This window comes from Trachinotus anak, unplaced genomic scaffold, assembly GCF_046630095.1.
Source record: "Trachinotus anak isolate AG129_WGS33_773 ecotype Australia unplaced genomic scaffold, CSIRO_AGI_Tana_v1 ptg000002l, whole genome shotgun sequence".
Classification (NCBI taxonomy): Eukaryota; Metazoa; Chordata; class Actinopteri; order Carangiformes; family Carangidae; genus Trachinotus; species Trachinotus anak.
The window spans coordinates 16,307,128-16,327,500 of NW_027273853.1; the positions used below are offsets into that span (position 1 = coordinate 16,307,128).

General features: G+C 42.3%; 1 protein-coding gene across 6 annotated transcripts in view; it reads right to left on the reverse strand.

Moving 5' to 3' along the window:
* LOC139634914 (genetic suppressor element 1-like) overlaps window positions 1–20,373 on the reverse strand; it is a 37,925-nt gene that overhangs the window by 16,354 nt on the left and 1,198 nt on the right. The window contains exon 1 of one of the 6 annotated variants that reach the window (XM_071501680.1): window positions 7,292–7,485. The exons of 1 other annotated variant lie outside the window; for it this stretch is intronic. Coding sequence is in view for 1 of the 5 variants with exons in the window: in XM_071501661.1 (XP_071357762.1) it covers window positions 6,293–6,341 (49 nt within the window). In the remaining 4 variants the exon portion in view is untranslated. 4 more of the 6 variants (XM_071501708.1, XM_071501661.1, XM_071501689.1 and 1 more) reach the window with 4 other exon arrangements.

Below are 20,373 nucleotides of genomic sequence, written 5' to 3' on the forward strand. Positions count from 1 at the left end.
TCCTCAGTTTGTTACCAGCTACTGCAAAGCAACTCAGAAAAATAACAAATAATGTGTCAGTCTACATCTAAGTGCATAGGGTGACATATATAACATGTATAATGTACACAATTAACATGCATGCAGTTTCTGACATGACTGTACTTATACATTAGAAGATTATAGTGTAAACAAGATGTTCTTCTCTTATTATCTTGTTTCTGTTGTACTCACAATGTCTTTTCTTTACTCTCCGTTTTCCTTTATTTCTTTGGCTTCATTTATATATTTGCATGTCTTGTCAATAAAGCAAATTGAAATTGAAGCTGACAGACAGAAAGGGAAAGATGAAGAGAGTAAAAGCTTAGATCCTGACACGCTGTGTGAGTGTGTGTCTATATCGCTGTCTCTGCTGAGCCCAGCAGTCCAGGGAGCGATGATAAGACAGTTTCTATCGACTCTTTCTCTCCCTCCCTCCGTCCGCTCTATTCACTCTCTCTTTCCTTCCGTCTCTCTCTCTCTCTCTCTCTCTCTCTCTCTCTCTCTCTCTCTCTCTCGTTTATCTCAGCATACTGGAGCTTATTTAACAAAAGCCAACACACATAATCTCCTCTCTGTTTCTTGCTTTCTTTCTTCCTTCTTTCTACAATCTTTTCTTACAGGCTTTTCCTCTGATATTTATCCATGTCATTCACACACACAAAGGCAAACACACACATACTAACATATGCATGTGCACATAATTCAGACATGCAAACAGACACACTCACCCTCCCACTCACTGTTCTCCTCCTGCTCGTCGTCTTTCTGCTCCTCTGTGAGACTCTTTCTCTCTCTCCCTCTCAGCCTTGCAGCTGCTACGTGGTCACGTGACCTCTTTTCTATCCACCCCCCACCCCTCCTCCTCCTTGTTTCTATCCACCAACCCCCCCTCCTCCTTCCCCTTCCCCTCCCTCTCCATCTACTACCCTCTCCATCCTACCTTCTCTCTTCTGTGTCACTCTTTTTATCTTTCCATTTTCTCTCCTTAGCTGCCCTCTCTCTCTCTCTCTCTCTCTCTCTCAAACTGTGCTCTCTGTCATTTTCTTTTCTCTCTTCATTCTTCATCCTTCCTTCTTTTGGCTCCGACTCCTGGGAGGGTGGCGGTGGTGGTGGTGGTTGGGGTGGGGGGCGTGAGTAGAAGGAGGAGGGTTTAGGGGGATGACAGGGAGGGTGGGTGTGTGGTTTAAGCAGTGTGTGTGTGTGTGTGTGTGTGTGTGTGTGTGTGTCAGCGGCTAGTGTTAACCCTCCATCCATCACTCTGTCTTACTGCAAGTCAGCCCTGTCTGCTTTGGGGACAGGGGTGAGTTCACTGGGGTTGGGGGTGGGTCTGACAGTGACCTTTCACCCTTTCACCCTAAACACAAATTAAGACATTTAACTCCCTTTAGGAATCTTTTTTAAAAGTGATGACTGACCAAGTAAACATGAGTAAAAAGACATGCTAGTAGCTCCTTGAGACTGTAATGTTCATCAAACACCAGAAAATGGTTGGATGAAGGAAAAATGGAGAGACAACTTTCCTATTCATTTCAATACTAAGGCAAAAAATATAAGTTTGCCCTCAGGACGGTGCTAGTGGAAAGCCCATGTTACAGAAAACAATAGTATTCATGTATAGTTATCATTTTGGGACATCTCAGACTGAGCTTGTCCACTCTCTTGGGCATCAGACGTCACATTTCTGCAGTTTAAGTTTCTAGCTTCGGGTGTATTTTTTGCATGTTAGCATTAATGTCAAACCAAAGTTACATTTGTGTCCATACTGAAGACAGAGAATATTAGAGGCAGTATGACTGCACAGAAAATCAATTGAAAGCAAAAAAGTAATGAAAATTACTATGACTTTGATTTAATTATGTGAATGTACAGAACCAAGAGGAAAAACAAAAGACATCTGGGGATAAATATCAGAAAGAACTGCGGTCCCTTATTAGTTTCAGAACTTCACACACACACACACACACACACACACACACACACACACACACACACACACACACACACACACACACACACACACACACACAAAACCAATCTTTGCTTACACACTATCAGCGTGTAAGTTGCTAGCTAGCTAACAGTTACCGTGGCAACTCGGAGAGAACTAAGACAGAGCATGTTAACATTCATACAGTACATTAGAAATATGCTAACATGCAACATCTATACATATGCTGACATTCAGAATCTTAACTGAGGTTATCAGTTATTATTATTATTATTATTATTATTATTATTATTAAGAAGAAGAAGAAGAAGAAGAAGAATGTATCCTGTCATGAGTCATTAAAGTGAGTTCATTACCAAAGTCATCATGATTCACCCTGGGCGAGCCACTGGTGTCTGTACAAAATTTCATTCCACTCCATCCAATTTTTTCAATTTTTCATGTTTGACTGAACATCAATTCATCAACCAACTAAGTGATCCTGAACCTAGAGCCCCACTGCTATTCTGGCTAAAAGTAAGCATCACAACATCACAAACAAGTAAAACTACCTCCAGCTTTGCCAAAATGGTAATTACATCCGGGTGTGACTTTATTCAACCATAAACAAACACACACACACACCCTACATGGACAATCACACTTTGCTCAGCATGAAGTAAGTGACATAAGACATGTTGAGGCCTGTGTCTTTAACACCTTTTTTTGTCTCACTCTCTTTCACTTTCACGCTCTCTCTCTCTCTCTCTCTCTCTCTCTCTCTCTCTCTCTGTCGCTCTCTCTCCGACACACAAAACAAACACTCATGACAGGGGGACTGTGAGGACAGCAGGGGGGACTTGCTCTGCCCTATTAGCTCATTAAAAAAAGTACAATGTAGGTGTGTGTGTGTGTGTGTGTGTGTGTGTGTGTGTGTGTGTGTGTGTGTGTGTGTGTGTGTGTGTGTGTGTGTGTGTGTGTTTGTGTGTGTATGTGTGTGTCTGAGAGAGAGAGAGAGAGCAGGGATGAGTGAACAGGATGGAAGAAGAGGTTAACCCTCATCACACTTGGTGTGTGTGTTCCTGTGTTGGCTACTATGTTAATACTTAGACATTAAATTGACTATACTCATTTGTGTTTACAGTTACCTAGCATTAAACCAATAATGAGTGTGCACACAAACAAACAAACAAACAAACAAACACACACACGCACAGTGAGTTAACAAGACTTAACACAAAAATGTGCTCTGTTTAAGTTTTAAGACACTATTACTTTGGCTCCTACAGCTGATACTAATCACAAGAACAGCTACTGTTGCTGTTACAATAGCTGGCAGACTTTTTCAAATTCCTCTGACAAGAAGTGCACACGCTCACACACACACACACACACAGACACACACCAAAGAGAGAGAGAGAAAGAGAGAGCGAGAGAGAGAAAAAGTAGCCAAATGTTTTACAGCCTCTTAAACTTGTCTGTAATAGCAGTCAGAGTGGCGTCAACACAGCAGTCTCCAGGGTTACTCCAGGGGCTGCTAAATGGCTTTACTAGCTCCAGTGACTCTGCAGCTCGCACTGAAACACTTAACACTTCCTTACAATCTATAAACAACGAACACACTCTCCCACTCCAGCATCTCACACGTTCACGAACACAGGAATAGGTACGCGAATTATCATCGGTAAAATGACATAAGACAGAACAATGACATCATCAAAACCACAGATATGTGAGCAGTCTGTGTAAATACTTGCAAAAATAGACACATATGCAATTAGCTGACTCAGGATTCAGACATTGTGCGTCACAAAACATGTGCATGTGACTCCTAGGGACCAAACAGCCAGCATGCATTTATGGTCCTGGGATAAATGGAGCAGAAAAAACCTGTACTGTAATAACCCACACCTCCAGCAAAAAACAAACAAACAGGAAGCACATCCAAAGACACGCTGGAGCAGAGAATTAGTAGCATACAGTGGGAAAAGAAACAATGCAGAAAGGATGGTAAATGTAGCAATCATTACTCAGTTTTATATTAAACAGTGCGTCCGCCCGAGCAGAGCCATGTTTACTGTGCAATCATAACACAGTCGAGATGTTAGTGAAAGGTCTATAAATTATCACTGCTACAGCTTAGAGCAGAAATGTGGCTCGTCAGCAAAGACGGGATGGCTACATTGGAAAACCTCTTCTCTTCTCTTCTCTTCTCTTCTCTTCTCTTCTCTTCTCTTCTCTTCTCTTCTCTTCTCTCTTAATCTCGGGCCTTCACTCCCTCCTCCTCCTCCTGGCTGCAGGGCACTTTTCCTCTTTCAGTGACCCCTTCTCCATTTCTCTAATCAGTGTACTTGTCTACAAGCGTCTTGTCACTGTCTGTCAGATACAGAAAGCAGAAAATATAAATAGCAGCTGTTTTGGGACCCCTTACACTCCTCTCTATCTGTCCATGTTATCGTTTCTTTGCCTTGTCATCTCCTCCTCACTATCTCTTTTTCAGTCTCCTACCACTAACTCGACAGCCTCTCCCATCACGCCGGCTACATCTCTGCTTTTCCCCTCTGTGTCATCGATCTCTTCTGCAACGTGTGGCTCAGTCTTGCCTCTCTCTGATACGGAGATGATGCAAAAAGATAAAACAATCTGAGGCAAACCAATCTTACTCTGTCTCAGTTTGTTTCGGGCGCCTGACTGCGCCTGACTTCTACACGCAGGTTTTTATTTGATGTGTGTGTGTGTGCGTGTGTGCGTGTGTGTGTGGTTGTGTGCGTGTGTTTGTGTGTGTGTGTGAGTGTGTGTGTGCATGTGTTCAGCATTGGTGGAGGTATATACAGAGACAGTTGACAGCCACAGTTCCTCCTCCTCTGGCCTGAGGCCGGCTCTGCTCACCAGGTGTCGACACCGCGGTGGCTAGACCTCAACCATCTGAACAAACACGAGGGGGGAGAACACACGCAGACACACTCTCACTGCACAAAGGTGCATAAAGATACACAGACTGGCCTGTCAAGCAGGTGTTGGGTATAGTATAAGTATAAAGTGCGGGGTATAATTGAGGAGTGCGCTACCTGCAACAACAATCACTAAACAATGTTAATGTTAGATGAGACACTTAAAGTACAATCTGAGTCAGCAAATCTGAGCAAGAGAAAAAATTAGGTTTACAAATTTTATGGATCATTTTTTGTATATTAAAGCGAGATGGAAAACAGCCTGGTTGTTGATTTATTTATGACTGTCATCACCTCTGTCCTGTGTGTCAACTTGAATATGTACTGCTGGCTGACGGTCGAATAGCTGGCATTTTTTGTTCTTGTGACTGAAAGACAAGTCTGTTACGACTGTAATAACGTCATTTACTTTGTGTCTCAATGTTTTGCTCATTTGACTCTTCCTCCCTATGTTTTTTCAATATGTGGGAGAAGCAGATGATGTTGTTTAAATTAATTCTATAACATATTTGCATCTTTAGTAGGGCTGCAACTAATGATTATTTTCATTATCAATATTTATATTTAGGGCTGTTAATCATTGATTATTATGTTGATTAATGTGATACACACTTTTGGAGAGATGGTTTCCTCAACTGCTGTTTCACAGGTTGAGACTGAACTTTAAACCTTCACTTTTCAGCCAGTATGGACAAGAAATCCATAAAGTGAGCATCTACAGTTCCATGATAACTTGGCAAACTCATTTGCTGATGAAGATGTAACATGAGCCGAAGCTGAACAGCTACTAAATGGAGCTTCTGGTGAGAGTGTTTATTCAACTGTGGTTTCATATGTGGTCAAGAATGAACTGTTTTCATGATTAATCGATTAATTGTTTGGACTATTAAACCTCCTCAGTATGTCCAGGTTGACATTTATTATATTTACAATAAGTAATGAGGAAAGCAGCAAATCCTCATATTGGAAACGGAAAATGTTCATAAACTCTTCATAAAAGTTTCAGCCTTAATGATACTGAAAAATATAGTGTGTGTGTGTGGGGGGGGTGTCATAAATATTTATATGCCAGGTATCCTATCAAAAACACACTACCAGAGGAATATTATATAATTTTAACAATTTACTGACCAACTATACCACATCCTTTAATTTAAAGAAATAGACACTGAGGTGAATCTGAAGCCATGAGGAGTGTATGAGAGGTGGAGTCTGGCTTTACAGCATCTACACGAGAAGGAGGTAATTAAAGAGATTGGAGGTTTACTCAGTAACCCCTGCTGAGCAGCTGGTCTTCGGCAGGTCAGGAACAGCACATGGCGCATGGAGAGTGTGTGTGTGTGTGTGTGTGTGTGTGTGTGTGCTGAACTCCACCTGCGGGCTGTGTACACACACAAAAGCGACGTGATCCGCTTGACTGCTGCTAATGCGCCCAGCGGCATCTATCTCAGCCAAACAATACAGCCGCTGTTAAAGGTCCCGGATTAAAGAGCGACTCCTCTAACTCCCATGGGCACTGACTGACAAACCATCTCAGCGAAACTGGGTGACACACCACAGCGTTTCATGTCTTGCCTTCCAGTCCGTTAAGTTTGTTGGGAGCAAACAGCAACCCTGTTTGATCGCCGACAGGTTTGACGAGAAAGATAACACAACGAGGAACCACAAACACCTTTCCAAGCCTCACCTCCTGCAGCTGCGCCAAGACGCGCTGTGAACTACACCAAACAGGAAGTGGAGGAGTCTAACGTGAAAATAAGAGCATGCAATGGTACTTACATGAAGATATGTTAAAGGATACGTCGTTTCCTATGGAAAAGAAGAGAGTGAACTTGCCTGTGCTTGAACTTTCTTTGCAATAGCACCTTTGGTCCAATTGTAAGTTACTGTGACGAGCATGAATGACACTTTATTTTGAAAGTGGTAACCAGAAGCTGTTTTCTCCTCCAGGCGTCAAGCTCAACCAGTTTGTCTCACCACATATTACCGGCTGACTCAATCACACGCCGCATACTTTGAGTCTTAGCCTATATCATCTGCAGTTTATCTAAAAATAGCCGAATAAAAATATAATTTTACTTCCTCCTCTAACTTCCTCCTACAGTCCGCATGAAGTCGACCAAAGAGGCTATAACTGCCCACAAATTAACATCTCTAACTATCGCAGCCACAACACAGGAGAACAACACATGAAGTGAGCCACTCTTGACAACTCAAATAAAGCCTTTACAGAGATACTGTAGGTTTTAATAAACGGAGGTCATTATCGGTACAGTCCCCACTCAGCACCATAGACGACAATAATTCAGTAATAATTCAAACTCGTGTGAACTTTAAAGGCAGTAGTACAGTAGCAGAAGAGACATCTTGTAGCAGAAAACAGAAGACCTACCGCCTCAACAAGAGAGAAAAGACAATCCACGATTTTTGCGCATCCTTATGAAGTTAAATTGCAGCCGGTCTGTGAGCAGCGATACACTGTGTGATCCCCCCTGACAGCAGATGTGGAAAGAAGAAGGACAACACGTTAACTGTCCTCAGGGGGGGAGAGAGACAGAGAGAGACAGAGAGGGAGAGAGAGGCGGGGTGTCAGAGGAGGAGGGGAGGGGAGGAGGAGGAGGAGGAGGAGGGCGAGCACCTGCTCCACTGATGCTCCCTGGAGAGACTGAGGGATGGAGAGAAGGAAGATGTGGCCCCAGACTGCTGATATCTCAAGGCCTGGACATGTTTACTGTCCGCTGGAGACAGTCAGATCTATTCCAGTCAGCTCCTCCTGCTGCTTCACTGTACACTCACACTGTACAGAGAAAAACAGAGGCCAATTTAACTCAAATTATTAATAGCTGTGAGGCTGATATAAGTCTACTGAGCAGATATTTTTGATGAGGATCCTTTAAATTTGGTTTTTAAAGAACCAAATTATGTATTTCTCACTTTTAATGCATTTACTTTAATAATAATAAAATATTGAGTGTTTATCTGACATTCTACTTCACACCATAGTATGAGTTATGTAAGGCGAAATTTACTTGAAAAAATAATTAATTCATGAGATTTATGGTATTTACTGGCGTCAAAAACACACTTCGATGAAGTTTCAAGGCACAAACATGTTTATTAATATTCATCTGTCATCATGTGCTATAAGCTCACTCAGCCTGCTTCATTTAGTCTAATATTTCAGTGTCTCCCCTGGGCCCCTCTCTCTCTCTCTCTCTCTCTCTGTGTCCCTGTCTGTTTCTTGATCATACATCCCTTCATCTCCCGATCCCTCTCTCCTCATCTCCCAAGCAGCTGCTCCACTTTGCAGCTATTTAACAGCTGTTTTGCATTGATTTGCGCTTCCGAGTGCAGATTTCTACCTTGTCCATCCTCCTCTTCCCGCTTACTTTTTATGTCTCCCCCTCTCCTCCCACTCCTCCCTCTCCTACCCTTGCATTTCTAAGATGCCAAACGCAAAGTAACACCGAACAGTGTTGATGTTTTCCTCAATGAATAGTCTGTCTCCTTCAAGTCTTTCCCTGAGATCCATTCAGTGATGAAAGAAGCACACACACTAGCATGCATAAACACAAACCGGTATGCATACACCCTAACAGACACTCATTTGTACATTCATGCACACACACAGACACACACACCACTCATGCACACAGATTAGCGGCCCCCTACTTCCCTACTTTTCTCTCTATGGTAACAACAAGTACTGAAGGAAGCAACGAAAAAGAAAAGAAAAAAGTGAGGCTCCTCTATAATCCCCAAATCCCTCTCTCTTGTACTCAAACCTACACAAGAGAGAAGCGGTTTTGTGTGTGTGTGTGTGTGTGTGTGTGTGTGTGTGTGTGTGCAGCCTGACATGATTTATGGTTTGGCTGTGCACTGCAGGCAGACACTCTCAGTTTTCTCTGAGGTGGGTGTCTCACCTCCATCCTTTGTGACCTATACAGGTTGTGCAGTATAGTGTGTGTGTGTGTGTGCGTGTGTGTGTGTGCGTGCGTGTGTGTGTGTGTGGGGGAAAGACACACTGTAAAACAGACACATGAGCTGGTGTGTATACAACTGCAGGTGCATGGAAGAAGCTTCTGCTTGAAGATGTGCTGCTCTGTGTGTGTTTGTGTGCAGTGGTGGGGTCAAACCGCACAGCGGTGTGTATTCTCTGGGTGGGTTATACTTGGCAGTGGACTGTTGGATCCCCCATTAAGTAGCGTGTAAAAGAGGCCAAGCACAGAGGCCATTATGAACTCCGGCAGTAATAGCTCCAGGAATCTTACTGCCTCTGGAGACCTGGTCATTAGCCTATTCCTCTCTCATAAAGCCCTCTATCCATCACACACCCAAGCATACACACATTTATATGCACAAACACACAAGCACATGCATCCTTCCTTGCTTGCTCTCTGTCTATTCATCTCTAGTGAAGAAGAGTATAGAGCTGGGGATACTGCTACAAGAACAATCCACCAAGACATCCACAGATGTCTTTGAAAACAGATGCGGTTGCTCGCACATAAACACACACACACACAGATGCTCATTTACAAAAGCAGCGAGGCATAATATCAGCCATGAACCCAAACCCCTGATTATTTAAATGTATTCCTCCTTCCCCATCCAGTGAAAGTGAGACGCTGTAGCAGCCTGTTAGCTCTGGTCAGGTAGGAGATTACAAACAGAAACACTGTCACAAACAATGGTGCTACATGGCTGGACAAGCATTATAATGGCAACTGAACCCACCTTCTGAGCATTTACACAAACACACATACAGAGACACACACAGACATACACGTGCATACACACACTCTGTAGCGAGATTTATTGGCAATTCAGACAAACTGCAAAGGCAACAAGAAGGTGAGTACACTCTTTATCCTCAGGCAGCTGCACACACACACACACACACACACATACACACACACAGTGCAGTTGTGTGTTCAAAATTACCATGCAAAACAGTTTGCAGAAATGCACACACACATGTATTAGAACAGATTCACTACTGTATCACTAAACACACACACACTGAATGTACATGTATTTATTCTCACTTGTACACACACCCTCAAAGTACACAGACCTTACCCAGAGTGACTATAGAGGTGAGTGCATGTACACACACATACACTCACACATGCACGCACATAAAGTACATTGTGTACCAGCGCACACAAAGCAGAGGGAGTCCAGAGAGAAGAGATAGGCCTACCTGGGGATGGAGACACATTGGCAAAGGTAATGCTGGAGTCAGTCACTCTGTCCTCAGGCAAAACACACACACACACACATACACGCGGGCACGCACACACACACACACACACACACACACACACACACACACACACAGTGCTGTAAAGATAAGCACTAATCCTGTTTATTACCTCCTCCCTCTCTGCACTCTCCCTCTCTTTTTCATTTTATCTCTCTCTCATTTTCTCCCTCTCTCCCCTCTTCTCTTATTTTTCCTGTCTCTCCTCCTCAAGCCTATGTCAGCAACGTGCGCACACACACACACACACACACACACACACACACACACACACATTTCATGCACACACAACACAAGCGCTCACATTGTCAGTTTACCCCTGTGTTGTTTGTTGGCCTGGGGCTGAGAAGAGGAAACAGGGAGGGGAGTGTTGATGTGTGCTGCTCCTTTCCAGCTCCAGCTCTGTTCACATCCTGCAGAGAGAATTACCTTCCCTTTGTCTGTGTAAAGGGGCTGCTGCCTTTACCATCTGTGCAGCGGATACAGTGGCAGGCGTGTGTGTGTACTTGCATGTCTGTGTGTGTGTGTGTGTGTGAGTGTGTGTGTGTGTGTGTGTGTGTGTGTTTCTGTACCACTACACTTCCATAATCTTCCAGAATAAAGACATTTCACAGGATTTGATGCTCTTACAGGGGGGCATTTTGGGAATTAAGAATAAATGTTCAATGTAAAGTCCTCACAATTCTAATAATGCAATTATTAATGCTGATAAAAACAATTTTAGGTCAAGTTGCTATTTAGTGGCTGTTCAGGTGCTTTCAGGAGTTTTTTTTTTAGGAGTTTGCTCATTTGTGATGAAATTTGTATACATTTTACAGACTTATTTATCTTGGAAACAGCAGCTGACCAAGCAACCTATAGCTCAAAACCCATTCATAAGCTTCACTGGAGCTTTTTATCATACCACACAATCATCATCAACAGATGGAGTGTGCTCAGTTAATGAAATTTTATATGTTAAGGTTTTTGAAATGTAAATAATTTTGTATCTTAATCTACGTTGGTGTTACGTCATCTATTTATCTATTATTTTTTTCTTTCAGCTCTAATTGGGATTATATGTGTAGCTTTGAGTACTCTGACGCAACAAGCTTTGATTCGGGGGATTTTCTGCCGTTCTTCTCTGCAGATCCTCTCAAGCTCTGTAAGGTTGGATGGCGACCGTCGGTGAACAGCCATTTTCCAGGTCTCTCCACAGATGCTCAATTGGGTTCAAGTCAAGGGCTCTGGCTCAAGGATATTCACAGACTTGTCCCTAAGCCACTCCTGCGTGGTCTTGGCTGTGTGGTTAGGGTCATTGTCCTGTTGGAAGGTGTGTCTTTGGCCCAGTCTGAGATCCAGAGTGCCTTAGACCAGGTTTTCACTAAGGATCTCCCTGCACTGTGCTCTGTTCAGCTTTCCTTCAACCCTGACCAGTCTCCCTGTCCAACCTGTTAAAAAGCATCCCCACAGCAGCCACCAGCTTGCATCATGTCTAGTTTCTTCCAGACATGAAACTTAGAACTGAAGCCAAACAGTTCAATCTTGGTTTCACCAGCCATCTCTCTCTCTTTTCTCCTCTCTCCTCCCCCCCCCCCCCCCCCCCCCTTTCTCCTCCTAAACCCAACCGGTCGAGGCAGACGGCCGCCCACCCTGAGCCTGGTTCTGTTGGAGGTTTCTTCCTGTTAAAAGGGAGTTTTTCCTCCCCCCTGTCGCCAAGCGCTTGCTCTTTGTGGGAACTGTTGGGTTTTTCTCTATAACAAAGTAAGGTCTCAGCCTTACCCTAAAGTGCCTCGAGATAATGTATATTATGATTTGGCGCTATACAAATAAAATTGAATTGAATTGAATCAGACCAGAGAATCTAGTTTCTCAGTCTGAGAGTCTTTAAGCTGCTTTTTGCAAACTGTGGAGAGGATTCAGTCTGGCCTCTCTGCTGTGAGCCCAGATCTGGGGAGTGCTGCAGTGATGGTTGTCCTTCTGGAAGTTTCTCCCATCTCCACAAAGGCTCTTTGGAGCTCAGTCAGAGTGACCATCAGGTTCTTAGTCAACTCTCTTACCAAAGCCCCTCTCCCTCCTGCTCAGTTTCGTCAGGCGATCAGCTTTAGGTAGAGCCCTGGTTGTTCCAGACTTCCTCCATTTAAGATTTATGGAGGACACTCTGTCTCTGAGCTCCTTCCTCCTCATGTTTTTGCCCTGATGTTAATTGTCAGCTGTGAGACCTTGTATAGACAGGTGTGTACTTTCCAAATGATGTCCAATCAATTGAGTTGACCACAGGCGCACTCCAATCAAGCTGTAGAAACATCTCAAAGATGAAGAGAAATGGGAGGCACCTGAGTTAAATTTCAAGTGTCACAGCAAAGGATCTGAATACTTATGACAATGTGATATTTCAGTTTTTCCTTTTTAATAAATTTGAAAAAAAATCTTAAATTCAGTTTTTGCTTTGTCATTATGATGTACTGAATGTAGATTGATGAGGGGAGAATGAATTCAAATGATTTTATCATAAGGCTGCAACATAACAAAATGTGAAATAAGTGAAGGGGTCTGAAAACTCTCAGAGTGCACTGTATATATCATTTATTTAGCAGCCTCCCTAATTGTTCCTTTGAATTACATGTGTATTTGATCTGTTTCTGAAATTTCTGGATATTTCAGATGACTATATGTACAATGTGAATCTAATTCTGTATGTGAGCTTGTAATCACATGACTAGACTCCTCTCTTCACATCTGTTATCTGTTTTCCTGATCGAGACATGAGCCCTGACACATGTGTGTGCAAATTATATGTCCACTTGCAGCTCTATGGCACAGAGGAATATGATACATACAATACCTGTTTGTAGGGTAAATTTATTGTTGGTTTTTCCTTTTCATGGAATTTGTAGACAATAAAGAAATAAAGAATATCACCAGACTTGGCCTTTAGATTTTGTGTAGAGGCAACTATTTGATGTGCGGCAGGTCCTTTCTTCATTTTTGAAGTGTGTATAAGTGTGTTTGGGTTTTTCTACAGCTGAAGACAGAACTGTCTCATGGGGACAAACTTAAAAGTGGAAACTAAATCAAGCATTACATTAAAACGGAAGAGATCAGGAACTTGCGGGTGAACTAATCAACAGATTAAACATGCAGACAATCACACATAGCTTTCTTTCATCCTTTTCGCTCTTTACATTTCCTCTTTCTTCTAATTCTCCTCCTCCTCTTCCTCTGAGCCATCACTCTCACCATATGTTCCTTCCTCCACCTTCCTCTCAAACTGTCCTCATTCCTTCATCCCTCTGTCTCTCCTTTCTCTCTCACACCTCCCCTCGTCTCCTTCTGTTTCACCTCATTTTCTCACCTCTTTTTCTCCTCCATTTCTCTCTCTCTCTCTCTTTCCCTCTCTCGCTCTCTCGTAATGTTCCTCCTCCTCTCCCTCCAGATGGGTGGCAGAGAGTAGCAGCTTGCTGTGGTCAGGCCAATTATTTACATAATTATGATCTCCCACTTAACCACATGATCCCTTACCTGGGCGTGGGCAATTAAAGCCAGCATCATTATGCAGATTATGCAAATACAATCAGAAGCAGAACAAGGTGGCGAGAGATCACACATGAGCAAACATGTGCCCTGTAACCGAGTGTGTGTTTGTGTGTGCGATCTGTTGATGTGTGTCAGAAGGTAAATATGTGTGCAACAGAATTTTCCTGATTTATTTATCATTTTTATTTTTTTTCTTTGTGACACTTTCTCTCAACAAAAAGTCTAAATCTTCTTTTGTACCTTCATAGGATGCATGCTGTGATCTGCATTACAGAAAGTTTGAATGAATCACAGATCGAATTTATCTGAATTAAAGGGTCAGCTTGCACAAGCAGTTTGTCTTTCCAGGAACAATGTTGTGATTACTCTGGATACTAAGAACTCACTTTCAGTGGTTTTCATTAAAACAGCTTTCTCCCAAATCTGGTGTATGAATACTCCAAGGTAAGGATGCGTTGATCGATAGCTCAAGTATCTATACTTTGAACATTAAATCTTGTTCTAAGTATTTTAGAATTGCACCAATATGATCAATACCAAAAAACAAAGGATCTGTCTCATATTAGATCAAGTTTTGGGCACATAAACATTGTACCTAGTGCAGGTGTTCTTTGCTACTCTTTTACAGTGCTTTTGTTAAGTATCATCGAGAACTTTCCTGTGTTTTGACATGCATGTTATAAAGTAATTAACAGATGTTGAATCTCAAAATCTCAGTAGACAAATTGGAAAATATCCGCATGGCCACCTACCATTTATATATATACTGACACATTCAATCAATTATGTTTTGACATGGTTCATGAACATGCAGATGGTGCAGGACCAGCAGGGGCAGAGGACAGAGTATTTGACTACTCTCTCTCTCTCTCTGTTTCACTCAGTCCTGCAGATGTAGGAGTGTTTGCCTGTGTGTGTATGTGTGGTTGTTAAGGAGTCCACCTCCCTGTAAACGATATTAATGCTGGCAAATTTTAGCTGCTGTATTTTCATTTGGCTAATCCTCCTGCCATCTGCTCGTTATCATACACCGAGCTGCTTATTACAGTTTTACTGTGCGTGTTGGTGTATGTGTGCACTTTGAGCATGTGCATGTCATGTCTATGTGTGCGCGCGTGTGTTTGTGTGTGTGAGAAAGCTACCAGGAGTTGTCGTTATCACCTCGGGTCAAAATCTGTTGGCATTTATCCCAATCTCTTCAGCTCAGTGAGCATGGCAGACTGCATGTACACGTCTGCCTGTGTGTGTCTGTGTGTGTATGTGTATGTGTGTGTGGGGGGGTGTGTGCGTGCATGCGCATGTGTGTGTGTGTGTGTGTGTGTGTGCACTCTGTGTGATTGTATGCTTGCATGTCAGTTCTCACATCAAAGCATCCTGCTTGCTCTAAATGAATGTAAACATCACAGAGCAGGCATGTTTTCCTGTATGACTGTGTGTGTGTGTTTGTGTGTGTGTGTGCATGCGCGCGCATGTGTGTGTGTGTGTGTGTGTGTGTGTGTGTGTTGCAGTTTCTGTGTCTATGTGTGCTTTAAGTGAGTCCTCTGTTAATTAAGAGCTCATTAGTGACACCAGCTCTTTGACCAATTAGGATAGCTTGCTTACTTGCTCACTTGTTTGTTTTCTGGTTGAGACATTACCAAACACGTTGTTTTATTCATTCTTTTTCCTTTACACTCTTTCTCTGGGTTTATTTTCACCGTCTCTGGAGGATAAAACATAAAAAATAGATTATGGTTGTTTTTGCACTTTTATTCTTGGTTTTTTTTTTTTCTTGGCAAGAGAAAATCGCCTGGCTCCCATATGATGTTTGTGTGTTTGTAATTGTGTGTGGTTTTTATCTCCTCTGTGTTATCAAGCCGTTGTCATGGTCTTTTATTCATCTCATTAATAACAGTGCCCTTGAGGTGGAGCTCCGCGACCCTGTTTTCATCAGCACACGCTAGTGAGCACAAACACACACACACAGTTGCACACAAAGATAAAGACACATACACACATGCACACACAATGAACAGCAAAGGAGAGCCTGACAGCAGCTTCCTTTGAGGCAGCACCCATCTCGGCCTCCTACATGAATACACAAAGACTCTGCACACACATACATTCAGAATAGAAACATAGCCAAAACACACTCGTGTGTGCGTGCCAGCAGCTTCTCCACCCACTAAAACATAAACATATGTATATGTTTTAGTTACAAATAATATCTTGTGGCCCACTTAAAATAAAGACCCAAAAGCAGAGATTGAATTCTGGTCTCACATCCAGCACAGAGCCCACCTTAACCAAGGTAAAATGAAAAACAAGGAGGAAAGAAATGAGAGGGAAGCAGAAAAAAAGAAAGCATCGGGAGGCAAGAGAGTCAAATTAAGGGATACTGATCCACCACCAAGGCATCCTCAATCTATCATTACAGGCTCTCAGGACAGTTTTAGTCTGTCTGTACCACAAAACAACTAGCCATGCTGGATATCATCAATATTTAAACACAGTTTGAAGTAAGTTTGCACTGAACTTGAGCTATGTTTTGATTCTTTGTTTAAATTAATTATTTTCTGCTGTTCTGAACTCTGTTTTGAAGGACAGTCTAACTCGCTATCACAATATTCACAAACATGAAATAAGTATTTATTTGTGTATGCAGAGCTGCTGCTGCTGCTGCTGCTGTGCAAGGCATGAAAAATATTTGGAGTGAAGTTATCAAATGCCACACTGACAGTACAGGAGCCTGAGGGTGAGTGAAAAGTGTGTGTGTGTTGTACTATGTGTGTGTGTGTGTGTGTGTGTGTGTGTGTGTGTGTGTGCGCATGTGTGTGTTTTCATGTGACATCTGCCATAAATCACAAGCCACAGTGTCCTTGTAGCCCTAACACGTATCATGGAAATCAATGCAGAGGTCAAGTCGAACAGAGCTACCCAGCCCTCGAAAATACCACAGCAGCCAATAAATATGGCAGGCTAATACACACGTCAACAACCTGGCTTTCTCACCCTATCGACTCACCGCAGATAATGTGTGTGCGTGTGCATGTGAGTGAATGAATACATTGACAAATTAAACACAAATGTCACAGAGTGTGTGTGCATTCTTCATGGAGACGTTCCAGCTGGATTTGACCTGGTGAAACTGTAAGAACTGGAGATGGATTATCTCAGCATGTAGGGCACACTGCACGTAATATTCAAGGATAAATCTAGTGATGATCTTTATTTCTCTCATTGTCAACAAATCCCATAAAAAGCCCAAAACCAACAATGAATTGTTCGTACTAATATGTATTGTCTGTGTAGCCAAAACCTGAGGTAGCTTTGGTTCAAGCTCGATTGTTGTCCAAACACTACAAAAACGGCACCAGTGAGCCACACTGTTTTACCAAATAATATATTCCTTCATAATGATAAACATGGACACCATAGTTCATTTATATGTGACTCATTTTTATACAGATTACGTAGATACATACATTTTCAGATGTAACAGATGAGTTTAAAGTTCCTCTCCAGATGTGTTTTAAACTATGTAAAAATACTCTGCTATGATAAATATTTAACATCTAACATGGTTTTTCCCACAGTAAAGCAAAAAAAAAATTAAACTATGGCTGTAAGCACATCTACACTTTCTTCCTCATTGAAAAATCTGGATCGCTGCTTGTGTCCCACCCGCCACTGCTGTGTGCGCTAGGTTGACAGGTGAAATAGCAGCATGTATCAATATGATTTGCGGGGGAAATGTCACAGAGACTCAGCCACAACACTCAAAATCAGCAACTAGAAGACATATCAGAATGGTAAGTATAGTTAATTGGTCATGTTGTTAGCTTGTAACTGGTAGTGGCTGACACAGTGTTAATGGCTGTGCTAATGCAAACTCTTACTTTCTGTACTGACAAGGTTTGGTGACCAGTAAAAGAGCAGTGCATATCAAGATGGTTACTGTTAGAGGAAACATCAGAGAGAGTCAGGTACATGTTTGAGCCTCAGTCAGAGCCAGACTCAGATGAGGAGTCTGTTGTGCACCAAAATCAGTGACTAGCAGACATATCAGAACAGTTAGCGCAGTAAGCATCTATTTGTTTATACTGTTCGTTAGCTTGTAACTGGCCGTGGCTGACACAGTGTGCTGATGAAAACTCTAGCTCATTGTACTGACAAGGTTTTGAGTTTATTTTGCCCGCCCTTTGTCCCCGAAAGATGACAGGATTGGTTCCATATTTGTGTCACTTATGAAACCCTAGCTGTCTGAATCTGTTTTTATGAGACTGTCATTGGTTCACTGCAGTTTCTAGGTGGAAAAATACGTAGCCATGGCAGTGACTGCTTGTTTCTCTCATGATAGGTCTTGTATTATATTTTAAAAAAAAACCATCAACAACAGAAACTTAAATATACTGAGAGACAGATGGACACACTGATGGTTTTGGTCTTTTCATGGGAGTTGTTGACAATTAGAAGAATATAGAATATAACCAGCCTTATCCTTTGAATAAAGCAAAAGGTGGTTTTGTTTATTCCATGATTTGCAAGCTATCAAAAACCTTGATGCTCCTTCCACTGGGAATGTAATTCGATTTTAAAAAGCACAATTTTTGAAAAGACACTTGGATTGTGATCGTCTGACAAGTCACTGAGGGAAAACAGTAACCTGCTGTAATGTGTGTGGTGCATATCACCAGGTCTAGGGAGAGGGAGATAGCAAAATGCCACTTTCTTTTCCTTATGATACAATGTTAAGGTCATGGTATGCTCTGGGTAACAACATGTGAATGCAGCACACACACACACACACAAACATCCTCTCTCTCTGTCTGTCATGCCTTCTATCTCACACGTTTTTTTCTTTCCCATGTTGATGGTTTTATGAAAGATTTTCATGTAGATAATATGTATCATTAACCTGATTTTCCATTGTTGCCTCTAATCTAATCTCCATTCCTCTCTCATCCTTACTCTGCTCCACTCCTACCCTGACTAATCACACAGTAATCGCTCCACATTGCACACATAGGCACACAGACACACACACACACACACACCCTTTACCCTCACCCCCTACATTGTCAAATGATCATTGAGGAGCAAGTGTGTGGCTGACAGTCTCCACAGCAACGGCAGTTAGGACCAGGAGGGGGGCTGGGGCATCTTCCAGTGTGTGAATTATGAGAACACACACACACACACACACACACACACACACACACAGACACACACACATGTGAAAACATATACACGTGAACACACACAGCTCAGACAGGTGCACACAACCACACGCACACATAGAAAAGTGCCAGCCATCACAAGAAACCATTTACACACATGCACAATAACACAGTCAAGTTCACCCACACAGACACACACACACACAGTCACGCACGCAGACGCTCAAAAGTGCACACACTACGCAGACATTAAGCAAGACCTAGGAATCTGAAAAAAAGAGGATGAAAGCAAGAGTGGCGAGGGGGGAGGTATGAGAAGGGGGGGGGGCTTGCTTCCTGAAGAGATTTTCTTTTTCCTCTGTCGTTGACATGCCCGAATAGATGGAGAACACACACACACACACACACACACACACACACACACACACACACACACACACAGATATACAAACAATGACATGGCACCACATAATCATTCTTATTCAATCATTTATGAAAGCAGATGTATAATTCAAAAACCAGCATGAAAGATTCACAAGGCAAAGAACATTGTTTAATCTGCCCTCCGCCCTCTAATTCCCCCCATCAATCCCTCCCTCCCTGCCTCTCTCGCTCTCTCTCTCTTTCTCTCTCGCTCACTCGCTCTCTTTTCACCTTTTGCCACAGCAGGGTTTTTAATCATTGACCACAGTCTGGCCCAGACAACTAAAAGGTCAGAGATCAGGGTTAGGGGTCAGGGGAAAGACACGTCGCGAATGTCTGCCTTCAAACAAATTGTTCTGTTTCAAACATTACTATTCATATCATTTCCTTTCTTTTTGAATCAACATTTACACATCTTTCCTTTCCTCCTATCTCTCTTCCTCACCCTGCCTTCTTACTGTCCGTCCTCTTCCCCCCTGCTCCTTTCTCTCTTTGCTGTCATTCTGTCATCCAGCCATCAGGCATGTTTAAGCACCTTTCTCAGGTAACCTCACACCTGTCCCCACACTGACACCAGCCGCACTCTCTCTCGCATATCACACAACTGCAGACAATAGACATTCATACTGTTTAGCCAGCAGGAAGCAGCAGAAGCCCCACAAAGGAAAGATAAACCACAGAGTTATTGTAGACAGTCAAACATGGAACTGTCACAGACCAACATTTATCTTGACATCCTACAGTTATTTTATTTTAAGGCTACAGCAAACTTTTAAAAATATATTTATTAAACTGTCAGTTAATTAATTGATTATCTGGTACAAAAATGTCAGAAAACTGTTAAGAAATGTTCATGTATTCAGACCAACATTAAAATACTCAAAAACATTGTATTTAATACAATAAAAGACCAGGAAAACTAGCAAATATTTGATGATAGTTTTGTAATTTTTGCTTAAAAAATACTTAATTCATTAAGAAAAGTGTTACCTATTCATTTTCTGTGGAAAAGCTAATCTTTCAGCTCTATTTTTATTTTGTTTGGAATTGTAATTTTGTCCACTGCATCAGTCAATCAATCCATTTTAAAATGACCAAGCAATTAACTAC